This window comes from Mustelus asterias, chromosome 22 (assembly GCF_964213995.1).
Source record: "Mustelus asterias chromosome 22, sMusAst1.hap1.1, whole genome shotgun sequence".
Lineage (NCBI taxonomy): Eukaryota > Metazoa > Chordata > Chondrichthyes > Carcharhiniformes > Triakidae > Mustelus > Mustelus asterias.
This window is the reverse complement of record NC_135822.1, coordinates 5,052,237-5,065,723: the sequence shown is the minus strand read 5'-3', so window position 1 is coordinate 5,065,723 and position 13,487 is coordinate 5,052,237. Positions and strand designations below refer to the sequence as shown.

The 13,487-nt window shown below is 41.3% G+C and overlaps 1 protein-coding gene across 1 annotated transcript in view; it reads left to right on the top strand.

The window, feature by feature from the left end:
• Positions 1-13,487, top strand: part of pex14 (peroxisomal biogenesis factor 14) — a 247,306-nt gene that overhangs the window by 163,619 nt on the left and 70,200 nt on the right. Inside the window, exon 5 of the mRNA XM_078238657.1 lies at positions 840-925. Coding sequence (XP_078094783.1) covers positions 840-925 — 86 coding nt within the window. The remainder of the gene's footprint in view (positions 1-839; positions 926-13,487) is intronic.

The window sequence follows — 13,487 nt, the reverse complement described above, 5'->3', positions numbered from 1 at the left end:
CACCGTTGTTTCTATTTCAACAGGAGAATGCAAATCTAACAAAGAGGCCCAGGTGTTCCAAAATGTTTTTTCACTTGGAGAAATCCGATTTCATCCAGTTTTAATCAAGAATCCAGCAACCACAAAAACCTTTTCTAATGTTTTGTTTGTGTGTGTGTGCATGCAAATATATCTGCACTTTCACCCTTCAAATAAACAGAATTAAATTGATCCATTTTCGTTGGCCAGGTAACACGTGGACAACTTGAACTCATCAATATCTCAACTGTGAAAATGTAGTATCTGGTATTTGCTTCTAAGTATCACATGTCCCAATCAAAGTGTGCAACTAATGCAGAACAAACTTAAATTCGTTCTCAACTAAAACTGTGGCCTAGATTTTCAGGACGGCGAACGCTCTGTGCTGGCATCCTGAGAGTCGGGAAACATGTCCCTGCGGATGTTTGGCACCCTGATTCAGCTGGCAGCCGTCAGCCTAACAATTGGGGATGGGTAAGAAAAGGCTCGTAAGGGGCTATTAAGTGCCTCGATAAGACATGAGCAGGATATCCATCGAAGACCCTGCCTGCCCCACGTAAAATTGAGTCCGGGTCGGGGCGGGGCGGGATTTCAGAGGGAATCCCATCCATGCAATTCTATGGGGGCAGAGGGAGTGGTGGAATTCTGGCCTGTATTTATTCATTAAACATTCTTGCTCTGAAATAGAAGATTGTGCTGCGTAAATAAGATTTCAAAAAGTGAGTTGTGCATCATGGTGTGCCCGTAGTCCTTTAAGGTTGCGTTTGTCTTTGTTTTTTCTGTATAAACTTCTTATTGCCATTTATATTAATATCTTTTAGGTCCTCCTACTTCCAGGTGGCGGGAATATGGCGCCGTGGCAATCATCATGGCTGGGATTGCATTTGGCTTTCACCAACTATACAAGGTACAGTTGTAGTTTTCCTTGCTCACAATTGTCAGAAAGGCTTTCGAGTTTAAAACAAAACATTGTTCCTTGTCACTAAGATTTCAGTATAGCATAATTTAATATTCTTGGTCTCATTGTGTTAGTGCAATATTTACTGAGGCTTGTTGAAGTAAGGGAAACTTTAACTTCTCTGGAACATTGCTTACAGTGGCTTTCTTGCCAAGAGATCAACAAGAGAGAGCAAGATCATGAGATCAAGATCACTGCCTCTGATGTACACAGTACCTTATTAACATATCACACAATTGGATTGCCTCTTATTCTACACATAAAGGGTGTTTTATATCATGTCCAGTTGAACTGTGAAATACACAAACTTTAAAACTGCAATTATATATTTTGCCTCTGCAAGTGGTGCCTAAAGAACGCTTTGCGCTACAGAGCGCTGGAGAAGCATGCTGGTGGTGGCAATTCTGTTGTGGAAGGTGGCCAAGTTGGTGATGGTGAATTATGGCTGCATTTACATTCGATTGGTAGCATCAGTGTGAAGTGAGGGCTGAACTTAATTTGGAAATGGATGGGTGTTCCCTCGTAGGGAATTTCATTCTGTGTTGCTCCAGAGTGGAGTTGAATCCTGACTCTGGTTTCATGCTATAGTTGTAATGTAGGTGCTTGCTACACTTGTAGTGTGAATGCAGCCTGACAGTAATGCGCAAGGCGCACACTGCAAGGTGTTAAAGGATATTAGTTTAATTGCAGATTTTTATCCCTTGTAGTACTTGGATATGAACACACACTAAACTAAATGCATCTATGACAACACTTGGTAGCCAGCTTCAATGACAGTACTTCTTGCAACTCCCTTGTGCAGCTTACAAGCTTTTAGTTCATTTATTTACGACAGCTGACACCCTAATGTTAGTATAAACCACATCAGCTATTGAGCTGTGTACTAAATAGCGGGATTTCTTTCAGTTAAGAAAGGAATGTGTATGCTACTGATCAAAGTAGACGAGCAACACAGGAGTACAAGCCGTCATTTGATTCAATTTGTACTTTTGTTCATTCTTATAGTATTTCAAAATAGACTTTCATTGAGAAGGCTAAAAGTAGGTTTTCCTGACAAGATCACGCCAGAGATGTCTTTTCCTCCTGTGTTTTAATTATTTCTGTTTACCTACTTGTAAGTAACCTAACAGTGCAGTATTTCTAATTATTTAGTAAATTATTATAATAGCAATGCGACTGGGAAAAGAAGCATCAATGCAACCCAACATTCCGAAAATGTAAACATCCAATCAAAAGCAGCATCACGCATTCTTTCTCCTATTGGCTTGTACTGGGCTCCTATTTGCTCTCGTGGTTGTACTGAATGTTTCACTTTATGCTGAGTTGGCACTGGAGTCTCCAGCTGTATTGTGCGCTGTTTTTCCAGCTTTTGTCTCAAATTCCGATATGAACATGCACTGGGATGTTCATTATTAAATCATTGTGTTTGATTGGCAGTTACTTTAATTAGATGCTTTCGGAGACCTTAAACCTGGAATTCAATACTTTCAGCCTGGACATCTCTCTAACTCAGAACTTTGAAACAGTGAGGGACAAAAATACTAGAATGAAAATGTTTGCCCAAGTATTGTTTTCTCTCTTTATCTCTGTTCTTCTCCCTCATTTTCACAGGCTTTTTTTTTGCCTTTTCTAATTTAGTCTCTTCCTCTATCAGGTTGGTTCATTTTCTCTCTTTCCCTTCTTGTTATAACTCTTTCCAGTCTTCCCTCCCATTTTACCTTTTTTTGTTAAATTTTTCTGTCATTCTGCTTCGTTTTTGTTCCTTCGTTCATTAATGTCTTGGCAGATGTGTGGTTCCTTATTATTGACAAAAGGCCATACACATTCATAACTAGGTCACATTAGCACCGGAGTTCCACAGCCGAAAGTGAAGGTGTTCTAACCTGTCGCACAAACCAGTCCCTATTTTGTAATATTTTGAAAACTATTTATTGAGATTTATACTACTCTCTCAGTGAAAATGTGCTATGCACTTGAGGTTGTTAATTCTGATGGACCATTTTGAATGTCATCTACTTGGTATTGTTAGGCATGTGAAGCAGCTAAAACAGTTTCATGAAAAGGCGAATACAATGTCACAAAAATGAAGTGCCAAATCAGACTAATCAGCCTGCCAGCATGATTAGCATCAATGTCATCGTCTCTCAGTTGCAGCTTCAGTACACCGTGAATGTTGTCTGTATGTCAGATGAGCAACTTCTCTTTGTCAGCTCCTACACCCAGCTGATGACAGCAAAAAGCATGGTTGGGGGTTCAGAAGAAACCTTTCAAGGATAATCTGAAATAACGTTGTAAAGCTTGTGACTTTCACCAGAAACCTGGGAAGGATGCTGGAGTATCAGGGGTCAAGTTTCATGGATGACCTGAAATAAAGCTTGAGGAATATGTCACAAATCCAGAAAGCTGGGAAAATCTAGCCAAAGATAGCAGGATCTGGAAACCTCATAGGACATGTGCCACAACACGCTTTAAAGCCGATTGTTAACATGTTAAGGTGTTAAAGATAGAAAAGCCAACTCAAAACAGCTGACGAGTAGGCAATAGTAGACATGCAATAGAAGTGGTTGCTAATGTACGTTGTGTAATGATCTTTGGAGCTACTCCAGTAAAGTCCGTTGGCTATGATACGTGCTGGTATTGTTGTGTCATGGTCACCTTCATTACAAAGTGCCTTGTGTCATTGCAAGTTGTCCAGGTACTAACCTGTAGTCACTTGGGACTGTTTGAAACTTTTTCCGACCATTTATTGTGTAACTGATCCGAGATTGCCTTTGTGTAGTTTTGTTATCTATTTGTGGAGTCACTTCAATTTTTATTTTGGTTGCAGTCAAGCTCTGCAACAGACATCCTTGTCTTGTGACAGCATGCCCTTCACAACTGCATTAGGTATAATTGGAAACAAAGGAATCCAGCAAGACTTTTTCTTAAAGCTGATTAAGCAAAAAACAATTATTTTAAGATGTTCAACTGCTTGCTACACTGACCTGTTTTCTCCCCACTGTATTGAATGTCAAGATTGATGCTCATTTAATCCCTCTTTTTGAGGAAGAAAAAATCATTTTGTAGTAAAGGATACCCGATAGTCAGGTCTGTAAGGAAACAATAGACTGTGCATTCTTGTCATATAATGAATACTTAGGGATTATTTTCTGGTTTCCCTTATAAGGCATATGATGATTGAGTACAATTGACTGATGTTGCATTGGGCTGTGCAAATTATAATGTGTAGAAGGGTCTAATTGTATTATTCTTTGTCAACAAATGAACTAAGGGGAGGCCCCAAAGAGGCTGGCGACTGGGACTTCCCACTTCAATGCTCGGAGTGTAGATTTGGGAGTTCACATCATAAAATCCTCTACCCGCCTTCTCCATGAATTCTCAGAATTAAATTTATAAATTCACACGCTGAGGGGTTGCAGAATTCCTGATATGCACTCATAGCCTGCACCAAGAGTATGACGCAAAAGATTTCAGCTGGCGTATTTTATGTTCTGTAATACATCTAAGTAGATGTTTACATGTAGCTTGACTGAGTTAAGATGGTTTTAACTTTTGCACTTGTTTGGAGTTGTCATTTGACGGATCAAGTGCACACCAAATTAAATTGCAGCTAATTGGATTTCACCGCTTGCTTTTGAAGCTGGTTGCTTCAGATGTCACTTTACTTGTACATTGCCACAAGGAAACCACACATGCTCTTTCAGTGTCATAGTTTCCTTACTGGACTGTTGGAGCTCAGAATGAGCAATGTCAATGCCAGTATAAAAGATTACTCCTAAGATTAAGTATAGCCATTTCGCACACTCCTTTTGATTTGATTTATTATTGCCACATGTATTAGTATACAGTGAAAAGTATTGTTTCTTGCGCACTATACAGACAAAACATCCCATTCCTAGAGAAGGAAACAAGTGAGCGCAGAATGTAGTGTGACAGTCATAGCTAGGATGTAAAGAAAGATCAACTTAATGCGAGGTAAGTCCATTCACAAGTCGACAGCAGCAGGGAAGAAGCTGTTCTTGAGTCGGTTGGTACGTGACCTCAGACTTTTGTATCTTTTTCACGACGGAAGAAGGTGGAAGAGAGAATGTCCGGGGTGCGTGGGGTTCTTAATCATGCTGAGCGCTTTGCCAAGGCAGCGGGAAGTGTAGACGGAGTCAATGGAGGGAAGGCTGGTTTGAGTGATGGACTGGGCTACATTCACGACCTTTTGTAGTTCCTTGTGGTCTTGGGCAGAGCAGGAGCCATACCAAGCTGTGATACAACCAGAAAGAATGCTTTCTATGGTGCATCTGTAAAAGTTGGCAAGAATCGTAGTGGACATGCGGAAAGTAGAGTTTTTATTAATGCAAGCTTAACATCTTTCACTTGGAAGTCGAGCAGTTTAGGATTTTGTGAAATGACCAATCATCACTTCACCCCTACTTAAAACAAAAAGTTCCATATCAGCCCAAATAGACTGTTGATCATTAAATAGATGATTATAATGGAGAGAATGATCCTAAATCATTAGTGTCCACTACTGAAAATATTTGAATGGAATTAAAGTAAACCCAATCTCAAAATGCAATAACAAGAGACCAGCGAAGCTTTAAATGCTGCCTCCTTCTCCCCAAATTGGTTAATTGAAACTAAAAAGAGACAGTTGCTGATTACTGCATTTGGTGGGGGATGTTCTCCCCCTGTTGCTTGTTTTTGGGGTGGGGTGGAATAGGGCTGGAATCAGAAGCCTGTTCCAATTGGTAATTTATTGGTATGTTGCAGAGGTTTGAATTGAATCCTTGTGTAAATGTGGATGTTTTTCAGCTCTTGGTGCTGTTCTGACTTTGTACAGGACTGTAAGAAGTTTAACAGCACCAGGTTAAAGTCCAACAGGTTTATTTGGTAGCAAATGCCACTAGCTTTCGGAGCGCTGCCCCTTCGTCAGGTGGAGTGGAGATCTGCTCACAGCACAGCCCTCGCTCTCGTTCTCTCCCCCTCTTGCTGTTTGGTTACAAGGCTATTCCTCGGCCTTCGTTCTGAATATGAAGCATTGTTGCATTTTTGACCCGTGAACCTGAAGGTATCACAAGGTGACTGAACCCAGATTGACAATTGGATCGCAGGCTGTTGCTGTGTGAAAAAGCTTCTTGATTCCAATGAGTTTAATTGGTGTTGGGATCTGGATATTTAAGCTTTTGCTGAATTACACAGAGATGGGGCAACGTTGGGCTAGAATTTCAAATGAAGCCACTGCTTCTTCACCTGGGACTTTAAAAATAGGAGAGGCGTTTCTGAGCCAGTGGCTTTTCCATGGTTAGGTTAAGCAACATTTTTAGGATTAAATCCTTCTCTACAACTTGATAGGTTGCAATTTAAGCTTGCATTAGAGTGCTAAAAGTATATGCATGCATTTTGCTCCCAATCTCTCCCACGTGAAGTTTCTCTTTAGCTGCCCAGTGTAGGATGCTTGAGTTGCTGTGAGCTCTACCTGTTGTTGGAATGTAGCCTGCTGTTACTCTACCTCCATGAAATGAATACAGTTCCAATACGGAAATCGTTTCAGGTGCAAGTTGTGGGATTGTCTGGCAGTGTTATTAATGTCTTAGGCACTGAATCTCATAAATTTAGTTTCCCTTGTGTTGTCATCTTTACACCTGTTGTGTGATGATATTGCTTTATCATTGCACATGTTCCCATCACTCGATGCAGTGTTGTGTCGATTTATTTTTAACCAGTTAAATATGAAACAAAAATAAACTTCAAAGCAGCATGAGACATCACTTATCAATACGCACGTGGGCTATGAAGGCACTGAGAAACTACTTGATAAAGTTGATGTTTTTATTGACTGAATGTAAATTGGAAAGTTAAAGAATTGTCCACCAATATCCAGTGTATTCCTACATTCTGGAACAAGTAATTTTTACATTATTCAGCACTTTTCCAGTTTAGATTCGGCTAAATCCTGGGCCCGATGTTACCAATCCTCTGGAGTTGGACTGGGAGGTGGGGCCTGTAAAATGGCGAGTTGAAGGCGAGGGTGGTTTGCCTATTGTCATCCGGCCCTCATGCCATTTTAACAACAACAGGGAAGGTAGCAGGCCGCCCTCCTGCTCAGAGGCCAATTGAGCTATTTAGGTAGCCAAGTAAAGGACTCTTCTCACTGCTGCTGGTATTTACAAGCATCAGGGAGGTCTCCTGAGGAAGGGGAAATCTCTGAGTGAACTGTGGCTGCCTCCTAGTGGGCCCTTCATTAGCACCCTTTAGCCTATGAAGGGCTTCTTTTGACTCCCCTCCTCCCCCCGACAATGCCCCTGCAACAGCAGGGCGACCTGCCCTCACCAACCAGTCCCTCCCATCCCTCTTGCTGCGCATACCTGATTGGCCCTGGCATCGCTATACCTCACTTAGCTGGTTGAGAAGACCCCATCCTTCCATGGCATCCTCTTCTTCCATGGCCAGTCCCAACAGTGGCACCACTCCCAGTGGCATTGCTGAGTTGCGGGCCCTCGACTGACCAGCCGTTCCTCCGGGTGGGCAGCTTTCCTTCAAAGAGATGATGGTCCTGACAGCAGCTAATTTGTTGTCAGGCCCATGTAAATGTGGGTGGTTAAGGGGGGGTGGTCCCACAATAGGCTGGTGTGGGTTTGCCTGAACAAGCAGAGCAGATGTTATTGCTGAGAAACCAAATCCCTGAGGGAAACTTGTCTTATTGATCATAACCTTTTTTTTGGTATTCTTAAAATGAGGAAATACTTATTGATCCCAGAAACATAGATTTCCAGTAACATTTCAGAAATTTAAAGATTTATTAACAAGAAGAAAAGAAAATTTCATCACACATGATTAAAGTTGCACAGGTAAACCAGTCTTAGAAAATCCCCCCAAAATAGCCCACTTGGTCAGAACATGCAAGTAAACACTCTCTTGGTGACGCTCCCAGGCAAAACTGCTGCCTCTTTATTTGATTTGATTTTAATTTGATTTGATTTATTATTGTCACATGTATTAACATGCAATGAAAAGTATTGTTTCTTGCGCGCTATACAGAGAAGGCATACCATTCATAGAGAAGGAAACGAGAGAGTGCAGAATGTAGTGTTACAGTCATAGCTAGGGTGTAAAGAAAGATCAACTTAATGCAAGATTGGTCCATTCAAAAGTCTGATGGCAGCAGGGAAGAAGCTGTTCTTGAGTTGGTTGGTACGTGACCTCAGACTTTTGTATCTTTTTCCTGAAGGAAGAAGGTGGAAGAGAGATGGTCCGGGGTGCGTGGGGTCCTTAATTATGCTGGCTGCTTTGCCAAGGCAACGAGAAGTGTAGACAGAGTCAATGGATGGGAGGCTGGTTTGCATGATGGATTGGGCTACATTCACGCCCTTTTGTAGTTCTTTGCGGCCTTGGGCAGGGCAGAAGCCATACCAAGCTGTGATACAAACAGAAAGAATGCTTTCTATGGTGTATCTGTAAAAACTGGTGAGAGTCGTAGCTGACAAGCCAAATTTCCTTAGTCCTCTGAGTAAGTACAGGGGTTGGTGGGCTTCCTTAACTATAGCGTCGGACTGGGGGGAACCAGGACAAGTTGTTGGTGATCTGGACACCTAAAAACTTGAGGCTCTCAACCATTTCTACTTTGTCCCCATTAAAGGTGTGCCACACAACTTCTGAAGTTCTTCCACTCTGCTGTGGTAATCCAAGAGAATTTACAAACAGCTGCTTTCTGAAACAAATACTTTCCTTGTTTTCTGGAAGGCTGCTGCAAATTTTGCATCTTCTCAGCACAAAGCTGGTCTCCGGACATATCCCCACAACCCCCACCCACCCCGACTCCCATTGCCGACAAAACTCTGCTCAACGTATTTCCTTAAATATCCTCCTTCCCTTTCATTTCCAATTCCATTGTCCTCAGCACCTCTTTGAGCTCAACTTATCCAAAAAATAAAAATATCTCATGTTTTCCCATTGCCTCCCCTTTTGGGTCAAAAAATATATAATAACCTTCCCTTGTTTACTTATGAAACCATTGTACGGTGTAACAGTCCCTTAAACTCCCCTTTTAAATTTAACAGTTGAGAAGCCAAGTCCCTGTCTATCTTCTAATGCAAATTTCTAAACTTAATCTATTTATTTATAAATCCACTTCACCACAGCCTCTTATGACAAATTTAGCGCCTTTATCCCTTTTATCTCTCGACTCCCCCAGACAAGTTGTCTCTATTAATCTTTCCCCAGCTTAATTAATTTGCACACACACGCTTGACAGATTAACACAATATTCCCCAAAAATATTTTTTGTTAAATAGCATCCATACTCACATTGGCCCCTGGCTGTAATGATAGAATTCTGTTCCCGGTTTCCACATTGCATTCTATCAGGAGTTACACTGTGATTTTGACAATACCTCTGATTTTTCTCTTAATCTTCCCTTTCATTGCCCTCACATCATCCATGATTCCCCAGGAATAATTTTATTTTGCTATGTGAAAACATTATAAAAGCAAGTTTTTGTTGTTGTGAGGTAAGCATTTGTGAGATCATTAGGCATTGGAACCTCCAAAACCATATGTCCATAAGACTATAAGATATAGGAGCAGAATTAGGCCATTCGGTCCATCGAGTCTGCTCTGCCATTCAACCATGGCTGACATGATTCTCATCCCCATTCTCCTGCCTTCTCCCCGTAACCCTCGATCCCCTTATTGATCAAGAATCTATCTATCTCTGTCTTAAAGACACTCAGTGACCTGGCCTTCAGAGCGTTCTGGGGCAATGAGTTCCACAGATTCACCACCATCTGGCTGAAGAAATTCCTCCGCATCTCAGTTTTAAAGGAGCATCCACAAGTTAATGGCTGAAAAAAAAATCATATCCTACTTCGCTGTAGATGACGTCTACTTTAAATCCAAGAGATAAAATAATGAAGGTTGTTGCCACAAATAACGACGAGTGGTTCTGAGGGTCTAATTGCATCTAAACAAAAAAAAAAGATTTTAATGCATTCTTGGTTCTGCCACAAGTTGTTTCCCTGCAGTTACTCATTGATTAAGTTACGCGAAGAGTTACTTAACCTGAGTTCAAAATGTTTATTGCAGCTTATATCATAATCAGCTTCATGCTGCATGATAACAAGAAAATTTGTTCTGGGTGTTTCTCCTTCAGTACAAAGGATAGAAAGCAAATAATAAAATTTTTAAAGTGCCCTTAATTTGTTGCAGATGCTTCCACTTGATCTGTGGGCTGGATTTCAAACTCAGTAAAAATAGATGCTACATGAGCTGCAACTTTACTCTATTTCGTGTGTGGAGTTGCACTTGAAAGAGTGCAGAATTATATTTCTAATGCACCCTGTGCCATCACGAATGATCCCATATTAGAATGCATGGATAGCAATAACCTCAGCCTCCCTTGTTGCTTTGGTGTAGCAGCGAACAGTCTTGTACATTTGATCCTCACAACCTTTCACACAGTCAGTGGCACTAACCTTATTCAACATTTTTATGTTTGTAAAAAGATAGAGTCCTTTGACATGGGTACCTAGGGAGCATCCTGTTCTGTCCGCTTGAATCATGACTGCTTTTCGCACTCTATATGCAAACCGTCAGTTTAAAAAAAAAACTAAAACTAATTTAAAAACCTGAGAGAAATTAGTGGGTGAGAATTAGCAGACATTTGTTTTGCAGCGAACTGTTTCTAAAGTCCTTAAGTGGTTGGGGTGCTTGGTGCAAAGCAAAAATGTCTTGCTGAATAAGTTCTAATTATATGAGCCACCTGCCCTTCAGCTGTGCCTGTTCGCGTGTTTCCCTGTTGCTCTTATGTTCAACATTGTGTCCTGGCAACCTAATGTATCAGATTCTGTATATTGCTCTTTGTCCTTCTCATTCCATGGGCATCAAATCTCTCTCTCTCGAGGCAGCTTTGTGATGCACCTTTTGCTCTTCCGTCCCTGCTCTCAAGAATCAGGGAACGCTAATAGGTAGCATACATATTTAGCCTTCCTTGCAATGTGAAACTAGACTGTTCCCTCTAATGAGAATAGACTCTTTCAGATAATTGTTCAGGCATAGAGTGGGTCTCAAGTGAGTGACAAAGAGGAAAGGGCCCTTGTTTATTCAGTCCTCAGTGGAACAGGTTGTGAGGACAAAAAAATTGAAGCAGGCAGTCCGATTTGATGCATTTCTGGACAGAGAAGTGACTGACAATTAAAATGAGAAAGAGGTAGGTTTGATTGATTTCAAACAAAAATAAACAGATATAAGCCTAGTAGTCGTTTTCCTAAATTATTTTTTGAAATAATCATGTAAGCAACAGTTTCATATCATTATCTGTTATTTTCCCAATGGATTGGTAATTCAAAATAAACTTTTTTTTATTCATTCAGGGATATGGGCTTTTCTGGCTAGGCCAGCATTTATTGCCCATCCCTGATTGCCCTTGAGGAGGTGATGGTGAGCTGCCTTCTTGAACCACTGTAGTCCATGTGGTGCAGGTACATCCATAGTGCTGTGAAGGAGGGAGTTCCAGGACTTTGACCCAGCAACAGTGAAGGAACGGTGATCTAATTCCAAGTCAGGATGGTGAGGGTTTGGAGAGGGACTTGCAGGTGGTGGTGTTCCCATGTGTCTGCTGCCCTTGTCCTTCTAGATGGTAGTGGTCATGAGTTTGAAAGGTGCTGTCTAAGGAGTCTTGGTGAGTTCCTGCAGAGTATCTTGTAGATGGTACACAATGTTGCCACTGTGCTTTGGTGGTGGGTCGGGTGCCAATCTAGCGGGCTGCTTTGTCCTGGATGGTGTCAAGCTTCTTGAGTGTTGTTGGGTGCTGCATTCATCCAGGGAAGTGGAGAGTATCCCATCACACTCCTGACTTGTACCTTGTAGATTGTGGGCAGGCTTTTTGGAGTCTGGAGGTGAGTTACTTTCCACAGGATTCCGAGCCTCTGATTTGCTCTTGTTGCCACAGTATTTATGTGACTGGTCCAGTTCAGTTTCTGGTCAATGGCAATCCCCAGGATGTTGATAATGGGGGATTCAGCAATGGTCATGCCATTAAATGTCATGGGGAGATGGTTAGATTCTCTCTTGTTGGAGATGGTCATTGCCTGGCACTTGTGGCAAGAATGTTACTTGCCATTTGTCAGCCCAAGCCTGGATATTGTTCAGGTCTTGCTGCATTTGGACATGGAGTATATGGATTTAAATGTTCTCTATTATACAATACACCAGACTCATTAACAGGATGCCATGATTGAATTGGGAAAATGATCAACATTAGCAGTTTATTGGGTTTCTTCTATTCATTACTATGGTTTGTTCGGGATTGGATCATTTTTCTCCAGCTCTTATAAAGTTAATGCCCCCCCCCCCCCATTTCATCAGTGTATATTAACGCAACCAGACTAACCCCCTACTACTACAATGTCATTATTTTCCACCTTTTTGAGAGACTAGTCATTTGTATTGAATTGTAGTTGACGATATTTGTAAACTTGTGCCCAATATGGTCCTTCAGTAATGTGATGTGCAACCGCTTATGTGGGGCATTTGCAACCTCTCATCAGTTGTGCTGGATTCAAACCCAATATCAGGATGGCAAAGGCATGTATGGAAATTCGCTGTTGTGTTTAAACCATTTATCCATCAATCTTCTGTTGTGCAAAGCTTATTGAATATTGACCAATGGGAATAAAGCGAAATTGTTAAATCTCTTGAAAGGAATCCTTACTAAAATTACAAAGAAACAACACATGGGAAAACAAAAACAATAGCATAGGACAGCACTACGGTTGAAAATCATAAAGGAGAAGACAGTACATCAGCGAGCAGTGATTTAGGGATTAGTTGGTGCAAATTTCTAAAATGGTGAAAAATGGAAGCTCCACTTAAGGTGAAAGGAGACGATGAGGGCAAGAACATCGCAAAACTGACGATGGAGCGATCAAAGTTAAGTGGTTTTATCCATTGGACTTGCAAGGTATACGAAGGAACTATCTTTGAATTTTTTTTAAAAGATTTTCATTTCTCCAACAAAGGCTGTGATCCATAACAAGGATTAGTGGTTTAGCCATGGAAATGTGAGAGGACTGGAGGTTTGCTAATAGTCTGAACATGAACCTTAAGTTACCAAATCATTGTTTTACCCTCACTGAATTGTTAATGAGTATCTTAATGTTTTGTGGACAGATTGTAAGGTTTCTTGCTTATTAATTTTTCTGATTAATCTCTTAAATTACCATTTTTCAGATCATAGATTTGTAGAATCCCAGTGCAGTGCAGGAGGAGGCCATTCAGCCCATCGAGCCTGCACTGACAACAATCTCACCCAGGCTCTATCCCTGTAACCCCATATATTTACCCTGCTTATCTCCCTGACACTAAGGGTCAATTTAGCATGGCCAATCAACCTAACCCGCACATCTTTGGAGTGTGGGAGGAAACCGGAGCACCCGGAGGAAACCCATGCAGACACGGGGAGAACGTGCAAACTCCACACAGTCACCCAAAGCCAGAATTGAACCCAGGTTCCTGCTGCTGT